Raw genomic sequence first — 12,017 nt, forward strand, 5'->3', positions numbered from 1 at the left:
TGGAGGGCCACAGTTCGACACCACTGGTCTAGGGCCTTATAAGTAAGCTTTAAAACTTTGAAGTCGATGCGGAAACAAAGCCAATGCAGTGTGGCCAGAGTAGGAGAGATATGATGGAATTTTCTCACTCCACTAAGGAGCCTGGCCGCAGCATTGTGCACTACCTGAAGTTTCTGCATCAGCCTCAAAGGCAGCCAGTTAGGTCCCCAACCAGGAAAAAGGCTCCCTCCCTCCTTGCCCTTTTTTAACCTTAGAGGTCATCTTAGGTTTAGAAAAAAGTCTCCCCCTAGTGGACAGATTAACTGCTTTCGTATTAGTTCCATTATCCCAGAACAAATTAAGTTCGCAACTCAAGGCACAATAAATAAATAAATAAATAAATAAATAAATAAATAAATAAATAAATAAATTCATCATCATCATCATCAACAACAACTGTGTATTTAGCTGATTTTAATGTTTTTATGGTAAGGCTGGATTTATTTGATTTAAATGATTCTATGACTTGTTTTATTGTTTTAATGAAGATAGCAATCTGCCTCGAGCACTACTTTGTAGTAGAAAGGTGAGGTGCAGATGTAATAAATGAAAATAATGAGGGTGCAGTGAAGACTAGAATGCAGATGGAGCTAATTTCCAAATCTGCCATTTCACTACTAGAAGTTCACAATTCAATGCTATCCTTAAAATCACTCGTTCCTGTTAATCTAAAATCGTTTTTCTTTTTTTATTAATTTATTTTTTTAATCTACTAGGAATGGGGTAGGGAATACAAAAGGTAAAAGGGAGTGGAGGGGATGGGAAAAGGGTTTTGAGGATAGGAGAACACAGAGTATACAATCATCCACTCTATTCATATTAAGTATGCATGCCTCTGATCCATTCATTTTCCAGTACAAAAAAATCTTTGTATTCTTTATATATAAATCTAAAATCGTTTCTTGATTGGTATTAGTTTTGATTCTGAAAAAAACCCCAGCAAAGCTCATGAGCTACAAATAATATTTTATGAAAAAGTAGATTTTAACCACAAACTTTATTATTGTATTTGCAACCAACTGTAACACTGTATGAAGGTTCAAGATTTTTCTTTCCATTAGAAAACATACATAGTATGTGACACATATTTTGCAAAGCAGAAATCCTTGGCATTTTCCATTTCAAAAACATATTTTTATGAGGCATATTTGTTTTCAAGTTTAACCAAATATTTTTAGATAAACTACTTCATTGTCATGCTGCTTTCAATAAACATTAGCCTATAATATTCTGTTTCCTTGCATACATAATTTTCAGATCATTACCATATTTATCCAGAACATAATCCAACTGATTATACTAACATACTTTCCTCTGTCTAAGTGAGGTTGAAGTCATATGTGCACCTATTTGGGCACTAAGTCCCTTCAGAATCAGTAGTAATTTCTAAGTATGCTCTCACCACCCCTAAGGCCAGTTCAGGTACGAAAGTGACACAGCCTTTTGGGGCCTGCAGCTGAATTGTTATTTGGATATTTCTCTGCAATTAAAAATAAATAGAAAAACTTTAAATATACAAACACCTTCTACAGGGAAGCGAGTGCAACAGAGAGAAGTCTATAACTTAAGCCTAACACTAGATTTTTATGTGCAAGAATTTTTTTGCCTACATGTCTAAATGTTCTCCACATAAAAGCCCTTATTCGGTCATTCTTAAAGCATGTGTATTCCATGCTGCCCCCATTATCACTTTCAGCCTGCAAAAGCAACAGAATGAAGAGCACGAGTCTGCAGTATCCACCTAAGCAAGACAACAGAAAATAATATGATTTTGGCTCATGTAGATGCAGTACTCTCAGAGTATTCAGAGTATTTTGCATGTTGAAAGAATCTGTGGATGTGGCAGGGCTAACATGCTCCCCTCACTGCATGTGGAGAACACACAATTAAGAATGATTGAATGGGCTGCAGCCTACCACCAGAATTCTCTTCACATGTTGTTTCCATAGGCCTACACAACCAAGCTTCAAGAATTGTGTGAGGAATGCAGAAGGGGGGGGGGCAGGGCAAGAAGCTACTCAAACACTGTTGAATAACTAATACATCTGAAGTCAACTCACATTTATTGTGGATGAAGCTATTAGGAGAGGCTATAATGCTTCCTGTATTTTTAAAATATGTATGTATACTTTTAATCACTGATGAAGAATAAGGCAATGATGAAAGAGAACTCTAAAAAACTACTTTTCCTTTATTCTCTGAATTACCTTGTATAATAATTCATCACAAACCAATCACTCTTCTTCAGATTGAGGTTACGTATTTCTTGTGAATCTATACTGTGAAATGTAAAGAGCTTTCCGCCCTTTGAAAACTATGCAGTCAAGCCTATTCCAGTTTATATATTTTTATTCATTTTCTCTTTGTTTTTTTCCTGTCATTTTCCATGCTACTGTCACTGTCACTAGTTTCCTGAAGTCTTTTTCGTTTATGTGCATGTTCCTTAACTAGATACTGTGAATGGTTATTCAGTTCTGAGTAGACACATTCAAAAGAGTTTTGTCCTGGATTCAGGTAGGGCGATAGAGGAAAAATGGGAACTTGTGGTGGTGGTGGTGTCGTCATCTGATAGTAAGGAAATGGCTGCCCAATCGGACTAAAAGGTGTACACTGCTGGGCTAAAAGACATGTCATCTAGGAAACAGAAGACAGATTATAATTACCATTTCAAAGCTTGATCCTTAGACACTATTGCTAGTTACAGAGAACAAAAGTTATTTGACCAGCTTCTCTTGGTACGCAGTATTTTGAATTATAAAGGTAGGTTGTAAAAATAAGTTATTTTTTAGCTATACATACAAACACAGTAAAGTTGACTACACTTCAAAAGAGAGTTCACAAAGTCACTTGCAGTTCAAACACAAAACACAGTACCAAGTGGTGGTCATAATGAGGGTCTACAGCACATAAATTATGTACCGAAGACATGCCACTGCACATATACTCCCACTTCAGTTGTCTGAACAATACCTCCTTGCCAGTTTTATATCACTAATACTATTCATTGTTGGACTGCTATGCTACTGCCCCAGCCCAGAATACATCATATCAAATTGCAAATGGACATCAGCAAGGAAAAAGTTAGCATTTTTTTTCTAATTAAAAATGCATTAGTTTGGATTAGACATGGGCGTGAATAGCCAGTTAAGTCCTTTGGAAAAACAAGTATTCAGTGCCACCTCCTCCAGTAGGCATCCACTTAGAGGCAACATCTGGAGATTGGACAGAGAAGCCAGGACACTGGCTCTTGAGTGGACTCCCAACAGACAAGGCAGAGCTGGCTTCATGCCCATTTCTAGTCTGGATCCATCCAATAGGACACAAAAGTACAGTGGTGCCTCGCATAGCGATTACTCCGTATAGCGATGAAATTGCTTTGAGATGGACTTTTTGCCATCGCAAAAGTGATCGCTTTGCAATGGTCCCTATGAGGAAATTTCGCTTTGCGATGATCGCAGGGAAGCGATCATTGCAAAGCCCCCATTTTCGGCGAGCTGATCGGCGGTTTCAAAATGGCCACTGGGTAAACAAAATGGCCACCCGCTGTGTTTCCTCGCTTAAGAGGCACCGAAAATGGCCGCCCCTATGGAGGATCTTTAATGCGTTCCTATGGGGTCCCCCCCCCCGCATAGCAATGTTTCCGGATAGCGACGTTAATCCTGGAACGGATTAACGTCGCTATGCAGGGCACCACTGTAAGGTTTTTAGAAGATTCTGTAGCTAGGACCCTTCTAAATCTCACACACAATCCGGAATAGCAGGATAGCGTGGCAGAGTGGTTAGGGCAAGACCCTCCTGAGAGTGTCACATAAGCACCGCAACTTGCCTACAGTATCTGTTATGGTGATGGATTTCCAAAGATGTAGCTGTGTTAATCTATCTCAGAATGTTAGCAAAGGAAAAGAACAAAGAAAGAAAATTTAGTAGTTGACTTTGATTCACAAAAGTTCACATTGAAATAAAATTGTTGCAAAAAATGATATTTTCTTTTTTTTTCTGTAACAGGTTATGATCATTATTCCAAACTTACCATGTTTTGAAAGGCTGAATAACTCTGATGTGGATTGTTATTTATCTGAAAAGGACTAGCATGTGATGCAGTACCACCATAAGGCTCCACATTCCTACAAAAACAGTAACACACAAATGTGGGCATGTGATGAATTAATTATCATACATTTGTCCAAAATTAATGACAAATACATACAGATCTGAATTACTGGTTAGTGTTATACATGGACAAGAACGAACAAACAAACCTCAGTGCATTCAATGGGATTCATTTCCAGGGGGGAGAGGTCAGTACAGTTTTCCAGATCCTTTCGAACTGCAACTTTCCTCAGTCTTAGCCAGCATTAGCCACTGAAGAATAAAACCGGGAGTTGCAAGAATAGTCAACCCTCGACTTACGAACGTCCCTACATACAAACTTTTCTATTTACGAATGGCTCCGTTTGCAAAAAACTGATGTTGACTTGTGAACAGAGCCTCGACCTACAAACGAGGTCGAGGCTCCGTTTGCAAGTAAATGCCATTTTTTTTTGCAAATGGAGCCATTTGTTGCCTTTGGAGGTCTCAAAGAGCTTTCCTCTTGACATCGGAGGAAGCCGTTTGAGACTTCCAAAGGGAAAAAGGTAGGGAGAAAGGGTGGAAAATTCGAATTTCCAGCCCTTTCTCCCTGCCTTTTTGCCTAAGGAGGTCTCAAACGGCTTCCTCCGATGTCAGGGGGAAAGCCCTTTGAGACCTCCAAAGGAGCCAATTGTGGGGGTGGGGACCCCCAGGGAGGTCTCCCATGGTGGCAGGGAAGACCTGGGAGACCTCAATGGGGGTCCCCGCCACCACAATCGGCACCTTCAGAGGTCTCAAAGGGCTTTCCCCCTGACATTGGAGGAAGACGTTAGAGACCTCCGAAGGCAAAAAGGCAGGGAGGAAGGGCTGGAAATTTCGAATTTCCAGCCCTTTCTCCCTTCCTTTTTGCCTTCGGAAGTTTCAAAGGGCTTTCCCCCCCGACATCAGAGGAAGCCCTTTGAGACCTCCGAAGGTAATTTTTTTTTTTAAATGCTGGAACGGATTAATTCCATTCCCATGCATTTCAATGGAAAATGGTACTTCGACTTACGAACTTTTTGACGTATGAACGCCGTTCTAAAACGGATTAAGTTTGTAAGTCGAGGTACCACTGTATTTGGTGGCCTGCACTTTGCCTACTCTGATGTAGGTGACAACATCATAAATCTCTTTGATATTTAATTCTCTAACTGTATAAAAAGAGATACCAAGGTGAATAGAGCTAGGACTGGATGTACCTTACGGTGTAGGATTCCACATAATTTAGGAATGAGTTCTGAGCAGGAAGGGTGGATTTTTGCTTAAATAATTTTGGATGATAAAACCAGCATATTGAATCAATTGAATCAATGCGAAAACTGGAAGACCAGTTATATTCTTTCACCAAAGTTTAGGCTGGCACTGTCAGAAGATATAGAACAATTAAGACTCGGACCACACGTTTTCTGAATAGTTTTTATCCCAGAGCTATAATTGCACTTAATAATGAGCTTAAAGACCACCAGTAGTGAATAGTTAGTTGGACTGTGTTACTTGGCCTGCGGTGTAGATGTTTGTATTTTTAGTGGGGGACTTTTAGTCGGTGGGGAGTGTTGGGGGATTTTTTTTAGTGGGTGGGGAGTGTTTGGGGAATTTTATGTGTGTGCATGTGTCTGGTCTCTGGATGTCTATGAATTTCATTGTATGGGTATACAGTACTGTGTATATACTTACAATGACAACAAACAAACAAACAAACAAACAAACCTTCTACCAATGCAATCCAACACTTACAGAGTTCAAGAGGATGCTTTCAATTGCACAGTTAAGATCACCAAAAGCTATCTGGCAGTGTTTTAAAACCTCTTTCTATATGGGATTAGATCTGATGTTTAGGAATGTTAACAGAAACCTTCACTACATAGATGCTTTGCCCAATTACATGAAATAGTTGACATGAGAGAAGAATTTATACCTGTAAAACAAAACTCTTAATGTTTTCAAACTGGAAAAAATACCTATATATTGGAGACTGTACATCATTCTCCATGTTTTGGCAAGGACTGCTTAATTCAGGAGGATGAGAACTCCCTGTGATTGGAACAAAAGTATTTAGAATTAAGATTTGTCATTTTAAGTCAGCCATCTATAACATCTGTTTGTCTGAAATATGTGATAAATTCCAATAGAGAAATATAGGGATAAAATCCAGAAAAAAAATAACATTCCATATCCAGTTTATTTAAAGCACTATTTTAAAAAACTGGAAGAAGGGAGGCAGGCTTACATTAAATCTTGATAGTGTTGCTGTTAGCCAAATAGAGGGTTCTAGGCTTGGTTTTCTAGCTATAGTGGCCCATATTATACAGTGAACTATTTTTGAAAGCAGGAAAGTTTCAAGAACCTTATTATAACAGCCAAATGCTCAAAAAACAAAGGGAACAATCTAAATTTCTATGACCAGAAGCACAAGATGCAGCCCAAGATAGGTTTCGGAATAATAGTTAAATATTTGTGAGTGTAGGGAATTATGCATATTCACTGCAGATCAATAGTAAAGCAAAAACAAAAACAAACAAACAGACAAACAAACCCAAGCAGTTCCTAGCATAAGGGGCTGAAAACTCTTGAAAGAATGCAAACAATTATTTCTGCTACATTGCATGAGAAAGGGGGACAACCAGTCTCTTGACAATTATTTTCAAGCTCAAGTCTATAGCAGACAAAACTGAAAAGGGAAAAAGGGAGGGGGAATTACACGTACCAACTAACTTGCAAGAAGAAAGAAAAGGTAAAAGGGGGGCAGTTTGGGCAAAACCACTGTGGATAGGTTTTATTTCATTGAGCATTTCATGGACAACAAATTATCAGCTAGAAAACAGAGCACATATTTAAAGAATAAAAGCATTCCTCACAGAGAATTTCCTTTATCTCATATTCTCTTTGAAAACAAAACTGTCTCTACAAGATACTCCATTTATTCTAACAGAACTAGAAATACTTGCTATATTGCAAAGTTGCTAGTATTTAAAAGCAGAACAATATTAAATGACAAAAGTATTTTGCTTTGTGTTTTCCCCAAATAAAGATACCTAATATCTTTAATGTAACACACACCTGCTCTGTATTTTATTCAGCTGTACTTATTTACATATTATTTCTCATTGTAGGATTATGCATGACTTTAATTCTAGAGAGACTAGTTTTTATTTTTAAAATCAAGAATTATTGGCAGGTAGCTAAACCTACCAAACCGATATTGCACTTTAATTGGTCTTCCATATAAACGAATCCCATTGAGCAAAGCTATAGCATAAGGCACTGACTCTGTGTGTTTAAAGCAGACAAATCCAAAAGTCTTGGGTTTTCCATCTTTGTCCTTGCATATGGTCACTTTGGTTACTGGTCCAGCCTGCAAAAAAACTTAAATATTACTTTCACTTAAATTGTTTTTTACTTCCTGCTTTGAGATTTGCTGAACCATCTCAGCAGAAGATATACAATACTAGCGATATTTGACAATACCCAGCATCAAACACATGACATTATGCTGCCAGTCCAGCAATTTTTATCAATATATAGAGTTCAATTTCTGTGATCCACTTGTAGGAATAGCTTTATTAGGATGAGTTATAAGACATAATGTGAGCTCTCAAGTTATCCAAGTATCTTCACTGAGCTAGTTAAAAAAAATCAGGTCTGGTGAGGTATATCATTCTAAAAACTGAGCTAGATAAACAGTTTAAAGTCATGGGATCTACAGTAAAACTCAGTCCCAAAATGAAAAACAGGAGCACGTTTGGAATTGCAGCTTCCATTGTTGTGTCCACAGACTGCAAACTTATTTCGGATTTTATCCCTTTTTGATTTAGGAATCTGATTTAGATTCATGGAGTCAGACAACTAGGAAAACACTATAAATTTACTTTTAAGAGCTTGATATACTTTACACTTCCAGGGAAGAGGGAAAAAGGCTAAAAGCTGTTAACCTCCCCTGCAATGACTGAACAGAATATTTCTGAGAGGACAGACATATTCTTACCTAACTGCAAGAATAACCGCTCCTAGTGTTATCTATCATATCTATTTTTGAATATTTCTAAACCGAGAGCACCCGATGTTTGCAAAGCAGAACAAGCAGCAGCATCAGGGCTGACCGATGCATTGCGCTGTTCCTGCAACATTCCAGTTCTGTATTGAGTAAGCGTGGGCAATTCCTGCAGAAAAGGCTGCGTTCATCCTTCACAGCCCACCAGGCTCTCTGGGGGCACAGTCGACACTGTAACCATCTCAGCCCTGCAGAGCTGGCTAAGGGACCCTGGGGATCATCGAGTCCAGCCCCTGTCAAGGAGGGCCGGGGGGAGGAGGAGGAAGGGAATAGAGCTCCCAACCTACCTAAAGCGCTGCAGACACCCTTGGCTTGGCAAACACGCCGTCATCAGAGCAACCCACCCTCTGTTTTTTTCCCCCCTGCCATCCCTGGAAAGGCTTATTCTGAAGTCACGGCAGACGCCAAGGACCCCGTTCCTTGCGCACCCACCCCGTGGGCGTCTGCGGGGGTCTCTGTCTGTCTGTCTTTCTCTCCGCTCCGCCCCCTGGCCCCTCCCCTTCTCCGGCCTGGCCCCGCCCCCTCCCTGGCACCTGCAGGAACAGCTCGTAGAGGATCTCCTCGCGCACGCGACTCTCCAGGTTCCCCACGAAAAGGGTCCGGTCCACCGCCCTGCCGGAGGCGGCCATGGCCATGGCGGCCGGTGCAAGCCGCGTCGTCCTCAACGCGGACGCTCCATCTTCAGGGGGAATATGACGGGCCGCGAGAGGGAGAGGCTGCCGGTGAGGCGAACTACCGTCAAGCGCGGAAGACGCGCCGTTCCCGCGCGACCAGGCGAGAGCGGCAAAGAGCGCGTGGGAACGGCGCGCTTTGCGGCAAGCCGGGCGAGGGTTACTCCGGTGGGGTCCCCTGTTTTGGCTGTTTGCGCGGGGCCGCCTCAACGAGGCCCCTGGCCTGTTGAAGTTCACCGAGAGGTCACGGAATGACCGTTTCGTGTGCCAGAGTGCCTTTCTTCAAGAGAGCTGCAACGTGGTCTCGGGTGGCCGTGTTCGTTGAGCGGCGGGCATGGGAAGGAAAAGGAGACGAACTGGCAACGCCAAAGCAGGGCCCTCGGGCTCTCAGGCGACCCCCCCCCTCCGTCGACCTGCCGAACCCGCGCCCAAGCCACCACTCCGATGGAAGAAGTTCGGGAAGGGGATTTCCCAAGGTTGCAATTCCAGATGGAGAAACACTTTTAATTTTTTTAATTGAACTGTACCTTTCAGGATATCGCCCCGTCCCGGTTTCTGAGAATTGTAGTTCCAAAATGTCACTGCCCCAAGCCCTGGATCCTATCCTGTAGATGCCTTCTGTGTCGCCTTCCTTTTCCTTCTCCCTGAATGGCTTCATGTTGGCCGTTTTCATACCTTACAGCCGTTATATGTATTCTTCTTACCATGCACATTTTTCTTGTGTTCCTTCCTCCTTCCAATTATATTTCTGTTACGTTTTTCTTCCTCCATTCTTACTTTTCTTACTGGACAAAAAGTGGATAGTAATATGTATATATTTTTTGAAACTTATCTACAGCTGAAATATTTACAGCAATATTGGCATGAGGGGTGGGACACAAGTGCAGAGTATGAATAGGAAAAGGACTTTTATTAAGGTAAACACTCATTTTAGTTCCATTGGAAATTTGAAAAGCACAGCTGCTTTCTACTGGGCTTGTGATTTCTCACTTGGGAGGTAAGGATCTATTCTGATAGGCCTTAAAGAAACAGCGATTTTGCTAGGTTTGCAACTATTGTACTGTCTAATCCTGGAAGTAGGTGGGTGTGCTTGCCGTTTGGATACAAAATTGGAGGGTTCCTTAACTTGGGCTGCCCTCACATGGTCCATCCTGATACTGCAGTGTTTCTAACGATTTGCTATGCTGTCTGTACTTGCTTAGGTGGCACCCTCTTAATGTATTCTAATTAACATTATTAGGTCTATGACATATTTGCTGTGCAAGCTATTTGTTTTGTATGTTGCCTGATCAGTGTCCTTTCAGTCTTTTCTTGATTGTGGCCATGACGTGATATAAGTATAACTGTAGAGCCTTTATGCTGTCATGTTTTTAACCTCCTCCCTTCCTCATGTGTCATTCTGGCACTGACTTGACTTCCATGGTTGAAGATAAAAGTTATTTAATGCATATATAATCTAATACACATATTTTAATTTCTAAAATTCTGTAACAGCACAAATGTAAAGATGACATACCTTATTTTCTTATATGTGTGAATAAGTGATGACATTATCGTTAAATAAACCCCTCTTTCTGTTATTGTGCCTTTTGATTTCATCATCTGTGACTCAGCCACATTGACCTTTCTGTGTGTTTTCAGCATAAATGCCATAAAAAGAGAAAGAGAGTTGTGTATATTACCATGAACTCACTGGAAGAGAGGACGGATATAAATGTAACAAAACTAAATAAATAATGATGAGATACAGGTGACTGCATGGCTTATGCCTGAAGCTGGGATGTTCAAACAGGCCTGCACCCATATCCTGGTGGCAGGTGATGAATCACTACCTGATTTTGTGAATTTGAGTGTCTTAAAGGAAATGACTGTAAGAAAGTTATGGAAAATTAGTAAATATTTCTGAGAGTCTCCCTGGGTTTCCATTTACATATGCAGATATAGTAACACATTCAGGGAAACCTAATAAAAATACAATGCTGTTTTCCTCATTGTGAAGGGCAAACCCTTAAGATTTTTTGTTGTTATTTTTTATTAAGTCTTATCTGACTCTTCGTGACCCCATGGACCAGAGCACACCAGGCCCTCCTGTCTTCCACTGCCTCCCGGAGCTGGGTCAAATTCATGCTGGTAGCTTCGATGACACTGTCCAACCATCTTGTCCTCTGTCATCCCCTACTCCTCTTGCCCTCACATTTTCCCAACATCATGGTCTTTTCCAGGCAGTCTTCTCATGAGATGGCCAAAGTATTGGAGCCTCAGTTTCAGGATCTGTCCTAGTGAGCACTCGGGGTTGATTTCCTTCAGAATGGATAGGTTTGATCTCCTTACAATCCAGGGGACTCTCAAAAGTCTCCTCCATCAACACAATTCAAAAGCATCAATTCTTCGGCAGTCAGCTTTCTTTATGGTCTAGCTCTCACTTCCATACAACACTACTGGAAAAAACAACAGCTTTGACTATGCAGACCTTTGTTGGCAAGGTGATGTCTCTGCTTTTTAAGATACGGTCGAGGTTTGTCATCGTTTTCCTCCCAAAAAGCAGGCATCTTTTAATTTTGTGGCTGCTGTCACCATCTGCAGTGATCATGGAGCCCAGGAAAGTAAAATCTGTCACTGCCTCCATATCTTCCCCTTCTGTTTGCCAGGAGGTGATGGGACCAGTGGCCATGATCTTCATTTTTTGGATGTTGAGTTTCAGACCATTTTTTGCGCTTTCTCACCCTCATTAAGAAGTTCTTTAATTCCTCATTTTCTGCCATCAGAGTGGTATCATCTGCATATCTGAGGTTGTTGATATTTCTTCCGTCAATCTTAATTCTGGCTTGGGATTCATCTAGTCCTGTCTTTCGCATGATGTATTCTGCATATAAATTAAATAAGCAGGGGGACAACATACTGTACAGCCTTGTACTCCTTTCCCAATTTTGAACCAATCAGTTGTTCCATATCTAGTTCTAACTGTTGCTTCCTTTCCCACATACAGATTTCTCAGGAGACCTATAAGGTGGTCAGGAACTGCCATTTCTTTAAGGACTTGCCATAGTTTGCTGTGGTCCACACAGTCAAAGGCTTTGGCGTAGTCAATGAAGCAGAAGTAGATGTTTTTCTGGAACTCTCGGGCTTTTTCCATAATCCAGTGCATGTTAGCA

General features: G+C 41.0%; 1 protein-coding gene across 1 annotated transcript; it reads right to left on the reverse strand.

The window, feature by feature from the left end:
- Nucleotides 1-1,017: 1,017 nt before the first annotated feature.
- On the reverse strand, nt 1,018-9,122 carry RBM11 (RNA binding motif protein 11). Its single transcript, XM_020785450.3, has 5 exons — nt 8,728-9,122; nt 7,336-7,498; nt 6,105-6,177; nt 4,070-4,163; nt 1,018-2,673 (listed from the first exon to the last, which is right to left on the reverse strand). The coding sequence occupies exons 1-5, from the start codon at nt 8,827-8,829 to the stop codon at nt 2,392-2,394; spliced, it is 714 nt and encodes a 237-aa protein (XP_020641109.3). The 5' UTR covers nt 8,830-9,122; the 3' UTR covers nt 1,018-2,391.
- Between the last annotated feature and the right edge of the window lie 2,895 nt (nt 9,123-12,017).

The sequence above is a fragment of the Pogona vitticeps genome, chromosome 3, assembly GCF_051106095.1.
Source record: "Pogona vitticeps strain Pit_001003342236 chromosome 3, PviZW2.1, whole genome shotgun sequence".
In the NCBI taxonomy this organism is placed as follows: Eukaryota; Metazoa; Chordata; class Lepidosauria; order Squamata; family Agamidae; genus Pogona; species Pogona vitticeps.

What these genes read in the sequence shown, in the direction of transcription:
- RBM11 (XM_020785450.3), bottom strand. Translation starts at nt 8,829, where the DNA reads ATGGCCATGGCCGCCTCCGGCAGGGCGGTGGACCGGACCCTTTTCGTG. An exon ending in TCTACGAGCTGTTCCTGCAG is followed by an intron (nt 7,499 to 8,727) that starts GTGCCAGGGAGG and finishes GTTTTTTTGCAG; the next exon opens with GCTGGACCAGTAACCAAAGT. An exon ending in GTACAGTCTCCAATATATAG is followed by an intron (nt 4,164 to 6,104) that starts GTATTTTTTCCA and finishes CTGTTTTTGTAG; the next exon opens with GAATGTGGAGCCTTATGGTG.